The 16,277-nt window shown below is 52.3% G+C and overlaps 1 protein-coding gene across 6 annotated transcripts in view; it reads left to right on the top strand.

Annotated features, from left to right (window-relative positions):
* Positions 1-16,277, top strand: part of LOC138293662 (aldehyde dehydrogenase family 3 member B1-like) — a 144,987-nt gene that overhangs the window by 60,780 nt on the left and 67,930 nt on the right. For 3 of the 6 annotated variants that reach the window (XM_069232963.1, XM_069232964.1, XM_069232960.1), the window contains exon 4: positions 368-488. In XM_069232963.1, coding sequence (XP_069089064.1) covers positions 368-488 — 121 coding nt within the window. Of the gene's footprint in view, positions 1-355; positions 489-16,277 lie in introns of all 6 variants that reach the window. The other 3 variants (XM_069232961.1, XM_069232962.1, XM_069232959.1) reach the window with 1 other exon arrangement.

Genomic DNA, 16,277 nt, shown 5'->3' on the forward strand with positions numbered 1-16,277 from the left:
TAGCAGTGGTAGAGGGATTGGAACTCATATAGAGTATGACTAGTAATCACCCTAGGGGCTTAACACAGGCCCCTGCAGTCCATGCTGCCAGGTGGTGGTGGTGGGTGGGAATCTTTCAGTGGGGTCACATTCAGCCCCAAGGCAAATGAATATAATGAGATGTGGGAGCTGTTGAGGCCTTTCATCACATTCTGAAGTGTGGCCCCATCATTTTGCATCATGCCACTGAATCATACTATGTATCACAATCTCTGGCCAACTCGCAGCATTTAAAATGGCCTTATTTGGAGGCATGTGAAAAGAGTGCCGGGAAGTGATAATGGAAAGATGGCCTCCCTAGGTGTAAACCTTACAGTTCTTCTTCCAGGCGACCACGCTAGACACTGCATATATCCGGAAGGATCCATTCGGCGTGGCGCTCATCATTGCGCCCTGGAACTATCCCATCCATCTTCTGCTGATTCCACTCGTGGGGGCCATTGCTGCAGGTGAGTGCACGTGTGTGGGTCGAGAATGAAGTAAAGGACGAAACCACTGACCCTGCTCCATCCACACCCATTGCTGAGCTACTGCACCTTCCTTCTACTGAGAGCATGCTTTCACTCTCCCTACAACTAGCATTCCTACATAGGACTAGCACTCCATCATCATCCCACAACCAACGATCTTACGCCATCCCCCAGCCAACCTTCCTTCATTAACCCACAGAAAACACTCCTACACCATCCCACAGAGAAATCTTATTTATCATTCCACAGCCAGCTCTCCTCCACCATCCCCCAGCCAGTGCTCTCATCAGAAAGCCTGTGCTCCTGCACTAACTATCAGCCAACATTCCTTTACCATCCTACATATAACTCTCCTTCACCATCACACAGCCAGCCCTACTGCACCATCGCACACCCAGCCCTACTTCACTATCCTACAGCCAACGCTGATTCACCATCCCACAGCCAACACACTTCCACCATCTAACACCAACATTCTCTCACTAACACGTACCAAATGTTCCTACACAATCCAGCAGTCTAATCTTTTACCATCCAACATCCAATGATCCATTACCAACCCGCAGTAGGCATTCCTTCAGCATCCCACAGTCGCCTCTCTTCCACAGTTCCACAGCCAGCACTCCACCATCAAAAAGCCTGCATTCCTATGCAGTGTTCCTTCACAATCCTACAGGCAATGCTCCTACATCTTCCTCCAGCCAGCTGTCTTTCATCATCCCACAGCCACTGTTAGCATCCCACAGCCAGCGCTCTGTCAGCATCCCACAGGCAACGCCCTGTCAGCATCCCACAGGCAGCGCCCTGTCAGCATCACACAGTCAGCTCTCATTCATCATCCCACAGCCATTGCCCTGTCATCATCTCACTGCCAGCCCCCTTTCATCATCCCACAGCCATCGCCCTGTCAGCATCCCACAGTCAGCGCTCCTACAGCATCCTACAGCCAGTGCCCTGTCAGCATTCCACAGTCAGTGCCCTGTCATCATCCCACAGCCAGAATCCTGTCAGCATCCCACATTCAGCGCTGCTATGCCATCCCACAGCTAGTGCCCTGTCAGCATCCCACAATCAGTGCCCTGTCATCATCCCACAGCCAGCACCCTGTCAGCATCCCACATTCAGCGCTGCTATGCCATCCCACAGCCAGTGCCCTGTCAGCATCCCACTGCCAACACCCTGTCAGCATCCCACAGCCAGCGCCCTGTCCTCATTCCACAGCCAGTGCCCTGTCAGCATCCCACAGTCAGCTCTCTTTCATCATCCCACAGTCAGCGCCCTGTAATCATCCCACAGCCAGCACCCTGTCAGCATCCCACAGTCAGCGCTGCTTCACCATCCCACAGCTAGTGCCCTGTCAGCATCCCACAGCCAGCCCTGTCAGCATCCCAGAGCCAGCGCCCTGTCATCATTCCACAGCCAGTGCCCTGTCATCATCCCACAGCCAGTGCCCTCTCATCATCCCACAGCCAGCACCCTGACAACATCCCACAGTCAGCGCTCCTATACCATCCCACAGTTAGTGCCCTGTCAGCATCCCACAGGTAGCGCCCGGTCATCATCCCACAGCCATCGCCCTATCAGCATACCACAGTCAGCGCTGCTACACCATCCCACAGCCAGCGCCCTGTCAGCATCCCACAGCCAGCGCCCGGTCATCATCCCACAGCCATCGCCCTATCAGCATCCCACAGTCAGCGCTGCTACACCATCCCACAGCCAGCGCCCTGTCAGCATCCCACAGCCAGCGCCCTGTCAACATCCCAAAGCCAGCCCTGTAAGTATCCCACAGCCAGGGCCCTGTCATCATCCCACAGCCACCGCCCTATCAGCATCCCACAGTCAGCGCTGCTACACCATCCCACAGCCAGTGCCCTGTCAGCATCCCACAGTCAGCTCTGATACACCATCCCACAGCCAGCACCCTGTCAGCATCCCACAGTCAGCACTGCTACACCATCCCACAGCCAGTGCCTTGTCAGCATCCCACAGCCAGCGCCCTGTCAGCATCCCACAGTCAGCGCTTCTACACCATCCCACAGCCAGTGCCCTGTCAGCATCCCACAGTCAGCGCCCTGTAATCATCCCACAGCCAGCACCCTGTCAGCATCACGCAGTCAGCCCTGCTACACCATCCCACAGCCAGTGCCCTGTCAGCATCCCACAGCCAGCCCTGTCAGCATCCCAGAGCCAGTGCCTTGTCATCATTCCACAGCCAGTGCCCTGTCATCATTCCACAGCCAGCGCCCTCTCATCATCCCACAGCCAGCACCCTGTCAGCATCCCACAGTCAGCGCTCCTACATCATCCCACAGCTAGTGCCCTGTCAGCATCCCACAGCCAGCCCTGTCAGCATCCCACAGCCAGCGCCCTATCAGCATCCCACAGTTGGCTCTGATACACCATCCCACAGCCAGCACCCTGTCAGCATCCCATAGTCAGCACTGCTACACCATCCCACAGCCAGTGCCCTGTCAGCATCCCACCACCAGCCCTGTCAGCATACCGCAGCCCTGTCTTCATCCCACAACCAGCACCCTGTCAGCATCCCACAGTCAGCACTGCTACGCCATCTCACAGCCAGCACCCTGTCAGCATCCCACAGTTGGCTCTGATACACCATCCCACAGCCAGCACCCTGTCAGCATCCCACAGTCAGCACTGCTACACCATCCCACAGCCAGTGCCTTGTCAGCATCCCACCGCCAGCCCTGTCAGCATACCGCAGCCCTGTCTTCATCCCACAACCAGCACCCTGTCAGCATCCCACAGTCAGCACTGCTACACCATCCCACAGCCAGCGCCCTGTCAGCATCCCACAGTCATCTCTGATACACCATCCCACAGCCAGCACCCTGTCAGCATCCCACAGTCAGCGCTGCTACACCATCTCACAGCCAGTGCCCTGTCAGCATCCCACAGCCAACCCTGTCAGCATCCCAGAGCCTGTGCCCTGTCATCATTCCACAGCCAGTGCCCTGTCATCATTCCACAGCCAGCGCCCTCTCTTCATCCCACAGCCAGCGCCCTGTCAGCATCCCACAGTCAGCGCTCCTACATCATCCCCCAGCTAGTGCCCTGTCAGCATCCCACAGCCAGCGCCCTATCAGCATCCCACAGTCAGCGCTGCTACACCATCTCACAGCCAGCACCCTGTCAGCATCCCACAGTCAGCACTGCTACACGATCCCACAGCCAGTGCCCTGTCAACATCCCACCGCCAGCCCTGTCAGCATACCGCAGCCCTGTCTTCATCCCACAACCAGCACCCTGTCAGCATTACAGTCAGCACTGCTACACCATCACACAGCCAGCGCCCTGTCAGCATCCCACAGTCATCTCTGATACACCATCCCACAGCCAGCACGCACCCTGTCAGCATCCCACTTTCAGTACTGCTAAACCATCTCACAGCCAGTGCCCTGTCAGCATCCCACTGCCAGCCCTGTCAGCATCCCACAGCCCTGACTTCATCCCTCAACCAGCGCCCTGTCAGCACCCAAAATCAGCGCTTCTACACCATCCCACAGCCAGTGCCCTGTCATCATCCCACAGCCAGCGTCCTGTCATCATCCCACAGCCAGCGTCCTGTAAACATCCCAAAGCCAGCCCTGTAAATATCCCACAGCCAGCGCTCCTACACCATCCCACTTTGAGTGTTCTTTCACCATGCTGCAGCCCATGATTGTACTCTGACCTACATCATACTTTCCTATACCATCCCACAACCAATGCTTTTTGGTATCTCACAGCCAGCCCTTTGTCTCCAGCGCAAAGCATGGACTCCCATACTAGCCCACGGCCAGCATTCCCCCACCATCTTACAGCTGACGCTCTTTTATCATGCCACAGCCAGCATTTCTCTTCCAGGGGATCCTCATCAATAGTCATAAACATTGAATATTCCCGCCCTTGTGCGGGGACCCCGGAGCATATACCAAATATACACATATCATACATGTGTAATAAATAATCATGCAGGCTATCATGTTAAAAACAGGCTAAAAATGCTTTATTTCTATGAAGTTTTTTTAAAAAAATTTTTTTTTTATATTAAATACTACAATAGAGCATAAATATGTACCCAAGCTCCTAAAACTAGGCTTAGTGAAGTGAGCAGTAGCAAACTCTAGAGAAAAAATAGAAAAAACTGCATTGAAAAACACTGAAGCATTCTTAGCCAATAGGCTGCATGCAGGTTAACACAGGAGAACCATAAAAACTTTGGCACCGTGCCTTTAAGACCCTGAGCACCTCCAGTATCCCACCATGGGGGTGAAGGAAAGGTGACAGTTGGTTCACAGTTAGGTCAGTTCTTTTTTCTGGCTTCTTCTGAGAGGATCCTGGAGCATTGAGCTCTCAGTTTTTCTGAGTTTTTCTCAGAAAAATTCTTTAAAAAAGCGTTTTTTCACTTTTCACTCGACAAATAACATCTTTGTCTGAGCTAGGAAGGTTTTTTCTGACAGAAAAATGCCTTCTCTTTTTGTCAAATGCCCTGCTTGTGGGAAGAAGAAGGCCCAGTCAGATCCCCACTCTCTGTGCATAGTGTGCCTGCCTCAGAGTCACTGCCCTGACACTTGTAAGTACTGCAAGAACATGTCTAGGAGGACTCTGAAAAGACAGAGAGAAGATCCGGCTTCATGGGCTTCAGGAGAGGAAAAGAACATCGTCTTCCTCACTTCCCAGACAGCCAGAAGGCCATTCTCAAGAGAGAATGGCCCGGTCGACGTCGACAGGTAGGAAAGTGCCTGTTTGTTCACCGTCGACGTCGTCGCTACCACCGCCTCACCGACATAGCTCGCCGCCGACGGCGACACACCCGACGTCGAAGGGAACGGCGTCGAGGGAACATCAGAGCAGGGGCAGGTCTCCGTCGACGGCAACCCGCCGATCGAAGTCGAGCCATCGCCGGCGTGCCCGGTCGCCGCCAAAGGCTGTGCGCCCCCCGACGTCAGGACACACGGCGTCGAGATCACCACGACGGCACGAGAAACATCCGCCGTCGACCTCCCATCGCTCCACGTCGAGTCACACGACGGCGAGCAGGTCGAGATCCAAGGAACGTCGTTCGACGTCAAGACACTCAACGTCGAGGCACTCAACGTCGAGGCAGGACCAACCGGCTGGGCGCCCTTCGACGTCGAAACAGCCATCGACGTCGACGCAGGTTTTACCTGTCCCACAGGGAGCAGAACATCGCCCCACGCCAGACAAGGCGCCATCTCCAGTGGTCTCCATACCGAGCGACTCTTCTCGGTCAAGAGCGGCATCATCTGGGCATGTCTCGCCCATCAATCTATCTCCGAGATGGCTGGAGAGCCTCAACAGACCAGCGGCCTCCCCAGATTCGCAGTATTCGCGAATGTATTCACCTACTGCCTCCCTGCCAAGAACGCCATCACCGACAGCCAGGGCAGAACGGGCTCGTTCAGCTCCTCGCCAACCGACCGCGAGGCCTAGACGCTCTGCTACAGCGTCTCGCAGCAGATCTCGCTCTCAACGGAGATCCAGGTCGCGGTCAAGGAGAAGATCACCCTCTTGGTCTTCATCAGGTTCTTCTGTCGGGCGTTACTCACCCACCCTTACAGATTCACCACCTGCTAGAGTCTCACCGGTGGATGATATTACCACATTCAACGAGGTGTTGCTAAGAGGAGCGCAGAAACTCAACATAGAGGTTCCAGAACCATCTACCTCCTCATCGATCATCTTTGAGACTCTACAACAGAGATCAGCGTCGAAAAAGTTGCTGCCTCTAGTGCCTGGCTTGCTGCAGCCAACCATGGACACTTTTCTGGCCCCAGCCTCGCTTAAGTCTGCCCCGGCTAGGATTCTTAAGAAATACAAGGCTCCAGAACAAGACCCTTTATTCCTTAGAAAGGATCCGCCACCGGACTCGGTGATCATAGCTGCCGCCCGTAAGACCCACTCGGTGGCATCTTCATCCACGGTACCCCCGGATAAAGAGAGCAGGCATCTAGACTCTCTAGGGAGGAAGATATGCGGGACGGCGGCTTCAGCAATGAAGGTCTCCAGTGCGTCTGCGCTCCTGGGCAGGTACGATTGTTCTCTGTGGGATTCCCTCAGTAGATTTACAGAAAAATTGCCCAGAGAAGACAGGCAAGATTTCCAGGAGATACTACAAGAAGGATGCCTGGTATCCAACCAGGTTATCAGTGCGGCAGCGGATGGGGCGGATTTGGCTGCTCATGGGTACGCACATGGTATCTGTGCGAAGAGATCTTCCTGGCTGAGGCTCACTGGCTTGAAACAGGAAGCACAACAACGCATCCTGAATCTCCCATTTGCCGGGAACTCTCTATTCGGTGCCCATGCAGACGAAGAGATGGCCCGCATGAAGACAGAGGTGGATACCTTGAAGGCGGTGGGCCTCGAAAGAAAGAAAGATTTCAGGAGGAGGTACAGGCCGTATGATAGGCGCCCTTTCCAGCAGAGGGTTCAAACCCCTCATTGGGCGCAAAGGTCACAGCAGCGACAGGGACGCCCTCTTTTTCAACGAAGAAACACAAGGGAGCGAGGGTCAAGCAGACCTCAACAATCCACTCCGAAAGCACCCACCAAGCAATGAAATCTCGCTTCCCTCGACACTGTACACCACTCCGGTGGGGGGAAGTATTACGGCTTATCTTCACGAGTGGCACTCTATCACAAGAGACAAATGGGTGCTCAATATTGTCGAACATGGCTATTCTCTTCTTTTCAAACAGCCTCCACCACGCTTGCCAGCAACCAAAGACAATCCATCTCAGCTTGCTACGCAAGGAGGCTCTCGCCCTCCTAAGAAAGAATGCCATAGAAAAGGTTCCACCTGCACGAAGAGGACAGGGGGTCTACTCCCGTTACTTTCTAGTGGCAAAGAAGGGTCGAGAGGGCGTTTTCAGGCCAATCCTGGATCTACGGCTGCTGAACAAATACATAAGGAAGCAGAAGTTCAGAATGCTAGCGCTTCACCAGATTTTCCCTCAACTACATCAGGGAGACTGGATGTGCTCCATCGACCTGCAGGATGCGTATTTTCACATCCCAATAACTCCAAAACATCGAAAATTCCTGCACTTCCGAGTAGTGTTACAGCATTACCAGTTCAGGGTTCTACCCTTTGGCCTGAAATCTGCCCCAAGAGTTTTCTCGAAATGTATGGCAGTGGTGGCGGCACATCTCCGAAGACAAAGGATATACATATATCCATACCTAGACGACTGGCTACTAAAGGCTTCTTCTCCGGAGCAGACGAGAAGCCATCGGGACATTGTACTAGGAGTTTGCGAAGCTCTAGGTCTTCAGGTCAATTACCAGAAGTCAACCTTGACTCCAACGCAGAATCTTCACTACCTAGGAGCTATCATAAACACAGAACTACAAAAAGTGTATCCTTCGGAGGAACGACTATCCTCAATAAACAAGAAGTGCCAGGACCTGTTGAGAGCCAGCGCACCTACGGCACGTCAGGTGACATCACTACTGGGCTCCATGGCATTGTGCATTTTTATTGTCCCAAATGCCAGACTCCACATGAGACCCCTCCAAGAGGCATTGGAGACCAACTGGAGCCAAAGAACAGGTCGCTGGGAGGACACGGTGCGGCTACCGGAGGTAGCACTTCAGTCATTGAGATGGTGGATGCACAGACCTCACCTGTCAGTGGGTGCTCCGTTTCACCAGGTGCTTCCATCCGACACCCTAGTAACGGATGCATCTCTTCAGGGATGGGGGGCTCATCTGGGTCCTTTTCAAGCGCAGGGTCTGTGGTCAGACAAGGAAAAGCAGTACCACATCAATCTGCTAGAACTCAGAGCGGTCCATCTCGCTCTCAAGTCTTTCATACCGCTAATTCAGGGGAAAACTCTCTTGATACAGACGGACAATACAACCACGATGTATTACTTGAACAAACAGGGGGGAACGAGGTCCCTACCCCTATCGCGAGAGTCCCAAGCGATATGGCATTGGCTCCTGGCCAGAGGAATGTCAATTACAGCAGTTCACCTGCCAGGTCAGCAGAACGTGGAAGCAGACTTTCTAAGCAGACACCTGGAGGACGTTCACGATTGGGTCCTGCACGGCGAAGTCGCAGAATACATCTTCGCGCAATGGGGTCGGCCTCAACTGGACCTCTTCGCAGACGAAGTAAACAAGAAATGCCCAGACTTCGCATCCAGGTTCTACCGTCCGGGATCTCGAGGGAATGCCCTGTTGATCGACTGGTCAGGGACATTTCTTTCCGCTTTTCCGCTGATTCCCCTCATTCCGGCAGTGAACAGCAAACTTTACAGATCCAGGACCAGAATGATTCTTATAGCGCCGCAATGGCCCCGACAGTTCTGGTACACGGATCTCCTCAACCTGTCGGAAGAACCTCACAGGAGGCTGCCGTGCAGACCGGATCTTCTGAGCAGAATGGAGGGCAGGATTCTACATCCCAACCTACCCTCTCTGAGCTTAACAGCATGGCTCCTGAATTCCTGCAGTATGGGCACCTAGGACTCTCGCAGGAGTGCATGAGCATCTTGAAAGAGTCCAAACGACCTTCCACGCGGCGTTCCTACGCTTTTAAGTGGAAGTGATTCTACATATGGTGCTGTCAGCAAGGTCATAATCCCATACGGGCGCAGGAGGATGTCATACTGTCCTATTTGCTTCATCTAGCGAAGTCCGGTCTGCAGGTATCATCTATTAAGGTACATTTGTCTGCTATTACTGCCTATCGCAAATCGCCTTCTCAGGAATCCTTCTTTACAAAACCTGTAGTCAAGGATTTCTTAGAAGGTTTGAAGAAAGTTTTTCCGCCAATTCGGAGGCCTTCTCCTCCATGGGAACTGAACATAGTCCTGGCAAAACTTATGGGCCCTCCTTTCGAGCCTATCCATAAGGCCTCTTTACAACACCTTACGTGGAAGACGGCTTTTCTAGTGGCCATTACTTCAGCGAGGAGGGTCAGTGAAATCCAGGCCTTGTCTGCAAAAGAACCGAACACGGTTTTTCATGACAATAGAGTGGTTCTTCGAACTCACCCATCTTTCCTTCCGAAGGTGGTGTCAGAATTCCATATTAATCAGACCATAACTTTACCGACGTTCTTTCCCAATCCGGAGACTCCGGCAGAGAAAGCATTGCACTCATTAGACTTGAAAAGAGTGCTGAAATTTTATCTGGACAAGACAAAATCGATTAGACACTCTAACCGCTTGTTTGTAAACTATGGTCATTTAAGGACAGGAGAGGCAGCTTCTAAGCGAACAATATCAAGATGGATAGTTTCTTGCATTGTTAATACTTACCAGCTAGCTAATAGACAATTGCTAGCGCGGCCTAGAGCGCATTCCACAAGGGGTAAAGCGGCTACTGCTGCTCTCCTTAACAATGTTCCGATATCTGAGATTTGTAAAGCTGCTACATGGAAGTCTGTCCATACGTTTACAAGACATTATTGTTTAGACTCAGATGCAAGAGCGGATGCCCAAGTGGGGCAGGCCTCTCTAAGAAATCTATTTGCGTAAGACATATTTATTCCTGCACTTCTATCGGACAGTCCGCTGGGTTTAGGGATAGGCTTGCTAATCTATTCAATGTTTATGACTATTAATGAGGATCCCCTGGAAGAGAAGGATAAGTTACTTACCTGTAAAATCCTAGTTCTCTTCCAGGGGTATCCTCATCAAAGTCATAAACAACCCACCCTCCTCCCCGGACGCACGTCTCCTAGAAGTGCAGGACAGACTGTGTTTTGAATCAGTTATACAAATTGTCACCGTAAAAAGAACTGACCTAACTGTGAACCAACTGTCACCTTTCCTTCACCCCTGAGGCATGGTGGGATACTGGAGGTGCTCAGAGTCTTAAAGGCACGGTGCCAAAGTTTTTATGGTTCTCCTGTGTTAACCTGCATGCAGCCTATTGGCTAAGAATGCTTCAGTGTTTTTCAATGCAGTTTTTTCTATTTTTTCTCTAGAGTTTGCTACTGCTCACTTCAATAAGCCTAGTTTTAGGAGCTTGGGTACATATTTATGCTCTATTGTAGTATTTAATATAAAAATAAAAAAAACTTCATAGAAATAAAGCATTTTTAGCCTGTTTTTAACATGATAGCCTGCATGATTATTTATTACACATGTATGATATGTGTATATTTGGTATATGCTCCGGGGTCCCCACACAAGGGCGGGAATATTCAACGTTTATGACTTTGATGAGGATACCCCTGGAAGAGAACTAGGATTTACAGGTAAGTAACTTATCCTTATTCACCATCCCACAGCCAGTGCTCTAACATCTGCCCACATCCAACACTCCTGCACCATCCCACATCCAACACTCCTACACCTTCCCACATCCAACACTTTCCCACATCCAACACTCCTACACCTTCCCACAGACAGCGCTCCTACATCTGCCCACATCCAACACTCCTACGCCATCCCACAGCCAGCACTCCTACATATGTCTACATCCAACACTCCTACACCATCCCACAGCCAGTGCTCCTACATCTGCCCACCTCCAACACTCCTACATCATCCCACAGCCAGCGCTCATACATCATCTCACAGCCAGCACTTATACAATTTCCACATCCAACACTCCTACACCATCCCACAGCCAGCGCTCATACATCTGCCCACATCCAAGACTACTACACTATCCCACAGACAGCGCTCCTACACCATCCCACAGCCTCCTACACCATCCCACAGCCAGCGCTCCTACACCATCCCACAGCCAGCGCTCCTACACCGTCCCACAGCCAGCGCTCCTACATCATCCCACAGCCAGCGCTCCTACACCGTCCCACAGCCAGCGCTCCTACATCGTCCCACAGCCAGCGCTCCTACACCATCTCGCAGCCGGCGCTCCTACACCATCCCAAGCCAGCGCTTCTACACTATCCCACAGACAGCGCTCCTACACCATCCCACAGTCTCCTACACCATCCCACAGCCAGCGCTCCTACACCATCCCACAGCCAGCGCTCCTACACTGTCCCACAGCCAGCGCTCCTACATCGTCCCACAGCCAGCGCTCCTACACCATCCTAAGCCAGCCCTTCTACACCATCCCACAGCCAGCGCTTCTACACCATCCCCACAACCAGCGCTCCTACGCCATCCCACAGCCAGCGCTCCTACACCATCCCGCATCCAGTGCTCCTACATCTGCCCACATCCAACACTCCTACACCATCCCACAGCCAGTGCTCCTACACCATCCCACAACCTCCTACACCATCCCACAGCCAGCGCTCCTACATCTGCCCACATCCAACACTCATACACCATCCCACAGCCTCCTACACCATCCCACAGCCAGTGCTCCTACACCATCCCACAGCCTCCTACACCATCCCAAGGCCAGTGCTCCTACACCATCCCACAGTCAGTGCTCCTACACCGTCCCCCAGCCAGCGCTCCTACATCTGACAACATCCAACACTCCTATACCATCCCACATCCAACATTCCTACACCATCCCACAGACAGCGCTCATACACCTTCCCACATCCAACACTCCTACATCATCCCACAGCCAGTGCTCCTCAACCATCCCACAGACAGCGCTCATACACCATCCCACAGCCAGCGCTCCTACACCATCCCGCAGCCAGCGCTCCTGCACCATCCCGCAGCCAGCGCTCCTACACCTTCCCACATCAAACACTCCTACATCATCCCACAGCCAGTGCTCCTACACCATCCCACAGCCAGCGCTCATACACCTTCCCACATCCAACACGCCTACATCATCTCACAGCCAGTGCTCCTACACCGTCCTACAGCCAGCACTCCTACACCATCCCACAGCCAGTGCTCCTACACCTTCCCACAAACAACACTCCTGCACCTTTCCACAGCCAGCGCTCCTACACCATCCCACGTCCAGCGCTCCTACACCATCCCACAGCCAGCGCTCCTACACCATCCCACAGCCAGTGCTCCTACACCATCCCACAGCCAGCGCTCCAACACCATCCCACAGCCAGCTCTCCAACACCATGCTACAGCCAGCGATCCTACATCTGCCCACAGCCAGCACTCCTGCACCATCCCTCAGACAGAGCCCATGTACCAGTGTGTCACTCTCAACATTTATCCTCCGTTCACCCATTCTGGCTCCTCTAAAACACCTCTCTCATGCCAGCACGTCCCAGACAGTGCACCCCTAATGCCAGTCTGTACAACCTCTGCCATGCATCACTCCATCTTCCTGCACAGCTGTCTTTGTGATACATCCGATGGAGAACCAGAGCTGAACGCCTCTGGCAATGCGCTTTTTTCAGCCAGCATCTTTCATTTCGCCCCTGCATGCTCCCTCTATGAACTTCTCCAGTGTGCACACTTTTTTGTGCACCGCAGCATAGGGTCAGTAACTTGCAATGCTTTGCTGTCATCGCCACACCACACCACACCCCTTGGTTTCCTTGTTAGTGCTACTGCCCCTTCCTATCTTTGCTCTAGAGTAGGGTCTGACCTGGAGACTCCAACCCCCCATACCTGCCCTTTATTTCTTGACCCACCACAGTGACAAGAGCCCACTGCTGCCAGCATCATGCCTCTGCCACACTAACAGCATGCTCACCCTCTGCAGCGTGAATGTCCTTGCTGTACCCCTTTACCTGCCCACTGCCTATCACGAATACTGTGGTGCAGTGCCACAGTCCAGTGATCTGACAGCATGCCACCCTCAGTGTCCGGCTCCCGTACCCTCGTGCACTCTGCACAATGAACGTTTTAACCGTCAATCTCAGGTGGGTGTTCCTTAGTAACTGAGTGCATACATACACGCATGCACACACACGCACGCACACACACACACGCACTCTTTCTCAGTCACACATACTCCCACGCACACACTTGCACACACTCTCTTGCACACACACATACATAATCACCCATAACTGAACAATACAGAACAGTGTGTTTACACGAATCCAGGAAATCCAGAACAGTGTATCTAAGCTCATCTGAGCATCCCCAAGTCTGCTACATGGCCACTCCTGTGGCACGCGTCTGCTATACAAGTAGCTGTATCACGACACAACATAACATGTCTCCCCCAGAGTTAGAGAAAATGGAGTGTTATCCAGTATTGGATCTTTCATAAATTCACATGCTTGAATCATCCCCGTCGTCGAAGTGGGAGTCCCACGGTACATAAAATAGCAATAAATAATTAAAAAAAATGTTTTGCCATAGGCTATAATGCAGTCAGAGCTTGCTCATATAGCCTATCCATGTCCTTTTGTGAAAGGACCCAAACCTGCCTGCTGTCCAATCAGGCACCAGCACCCTCTAGAACCTTCTCCAGAGAAGCTCTCTTCCTCAGATTTTCTACTGCACGTCGTGTGAAGGGAGTCTACCTGAGCTCTGCTCAGTTTTTTCTTCTACTTCAGGGATTTTCTCTCAAGAAAAGGCCTTTTCCGCCCTTGCAAGACCTGTGGGAAGACAAGGTTCCATGTGGATGACCCACATCAAGAATGTTTGTACTGTCTCTACCCACAACATCAGGTTAAGGACTGCAAAATATGTCGCACCTTCTCCACAAAGACCCTCAGAGACCGGGAGGGCAGACTCCTGACATGGTTACAGGCCAAATCCTGTACTTCAGGTGAGGAGAGTGGGTCAGAGAGGCCACATAAAAGGTCCAGATCTGAGGACCTAGGCCACATAGAGAAATCCAGAAAGAGGCAGAAATCTCATCATGGGAAGGGCTTACAGACTTCAGTCTCCTCTGAGCCTTCCTCTCCTCTTCAAAAGAAGGAGTCTTACCATCTATCTCCTTCTTCAGAGCCTTCTACTTCTGGAAAGATGACTCTGAAAATTAGAACAACGACGACGACAACGTCGACGACCGTGACGACGGTACCTACATCTACCGTCTCCACTTCATCGTCGACCAGACCGTCGTCAGCGTCGACGACCTTAACATCGACGGTAAGGGGTCCGATCCCTTCTCTCCAGACTCCATCGGCACCGTCGACGACTGCCCCGTCGACTATAACCTCACCCACATCATTCTCATCGGCACTATCGCCATCGATGGGGTCAAAGAAACTACCGTCGACTACACTACCGTCGACGACACTACCGTCGACTAAACCATCGTCGGCGAGACCATCGTCGGCGAGACCATCGTCGGCGCGACCATCGTCGGTGAAACCATCGTCGGCGACTCCACCGTCGACGAGACTACCGTCGACGAGACCACCGTCGATGGAAAAATCTGCACCATCCACGGCTGCATCTACTTTCACGCCATCGACAGCAGTGATGCCTAGCGGACACGTTGAGGCAATTCCTACCTCTTCCAGGTCTCCAGCTCTCCGAGCCATGGTCAGCATCAGAAGTCTACCTGCACAGGATGTTTATCCTACCGACACATCTCCAAATAAGGTGTCAGCTTTACTACCCAGTCATCTTCTTGACTGGGAGGAATCGGACGAAGGTCCTTTTGGAGATGCACATAGCCCTTCGCAGCTCCATGTCAAATATCAAGATGACGATGAAGAGAATGAGTATGAACAGTATCAACCATACTACTCTCATCAGGACCAATACTATGAAACACGGGAGCCTCAACACAGAGACACCGTAGAAATGCATTCCTCCTTAATCCAGGATTTACAATCCATGCTTCAGGATTATAGGAGAAGGTTTCCAGTGGAAGGTCAACCACCGGCGCCGGTCTCTACGGTGACGCCAGGCAATGCTCCTCCTCCTCCAGCTACTCCAAGATCAACATCACACTCGGTGTTAGCTGCACCCCCTAGAGATGAAGGTTCCACTTCAGGGGAAGAAGAACAAGAAGAAGGAGACATTTCTACTCCACAACATCCTACAGAGGAATGGGATGATTACTTGGCCCCCACTCCTTCTCCACCACCTCCTCGCCCCTCTGATTCTCCGCCCGAGGACATAGGTGGTTTCCATAATCTTATGGACAGAGCCGCAGTACGTTTCCACCTACCAACATCTGTCTCCCAATCGGAATGCTTCCTGCATGATTTCAAAGAACAATCACGGAAGTCGGTACGGTCTATTCCGATTATTGATTACATTTGGAGCGAGGGCACAAAGATTATGCGGAATCCGGCTACTGTTCCTCCAGTTCCACAAAAACTGGATAAAAAATATAAGGCGACCCAAGATTCTCCGGCATGCCTTACTGGCCATCCAAAGCCTGATTTGGTCATCTCACAGGCTGCTCAAAGGCGCTCCAAAAATCCATCAACGCCTATCTCCACTCCTCCAGACAAGGAAGGTCGCAGACTGGATAATATAGGCAAAAGATTCTCCTCAATGCCTGCAATCACTGTCAGGGCAGCGAATTCATTAGCAATTTTAGGCCGATATGATCGTCAGATGTGGTCCGACATGCAACCTTTCCTGGACCTCATCCCAGAAAATAAGCAGGAAGAGGCACGAAAGATCCTACAGGAAGGTGAGCGTGTGTCGGAAGAGATTATTGACTGCGCTCTGGACATAGCCTCTACTGGTTTCCGCCAACTAGCGGGCGCCGCTGTCTTACGACGACAAGGTTGGCTCAAGGCCACATCCTTCAGACCAGAAGTGCAGTCCCGAATTCTCGACATGCCTTACGATGGGGAATCTTTGTTTGGCAAACATGTGGATGACGCACTTCAAACCATTAAGATGGACACAGACACGGCCAAGTCCCTGGGTACCCTGCAGTACAGGAAGCAGCCCTTTCGAGGGGCTAGAGGGAGAGGTTTCACCTCATTTCGGGGTTCCTTTC

The sequence above is a fragment of the Pleurodeles waltl genome, chromosome 4_2 (assembly GCF_031143425.1).
Source record: "Pleurodeles waltl isolate 20211129_DDA chromosome 4_2, aPleWal1.hap1.20221129, whole genome shotgun sequence".
In the NCBI taxonomy this organism is placed as follows: Eukaryota; Metazoa; Chordata; class Amphibia; order Caudata; family Salamandridae; genus Pleurodeles; species Pleurodeles waltl.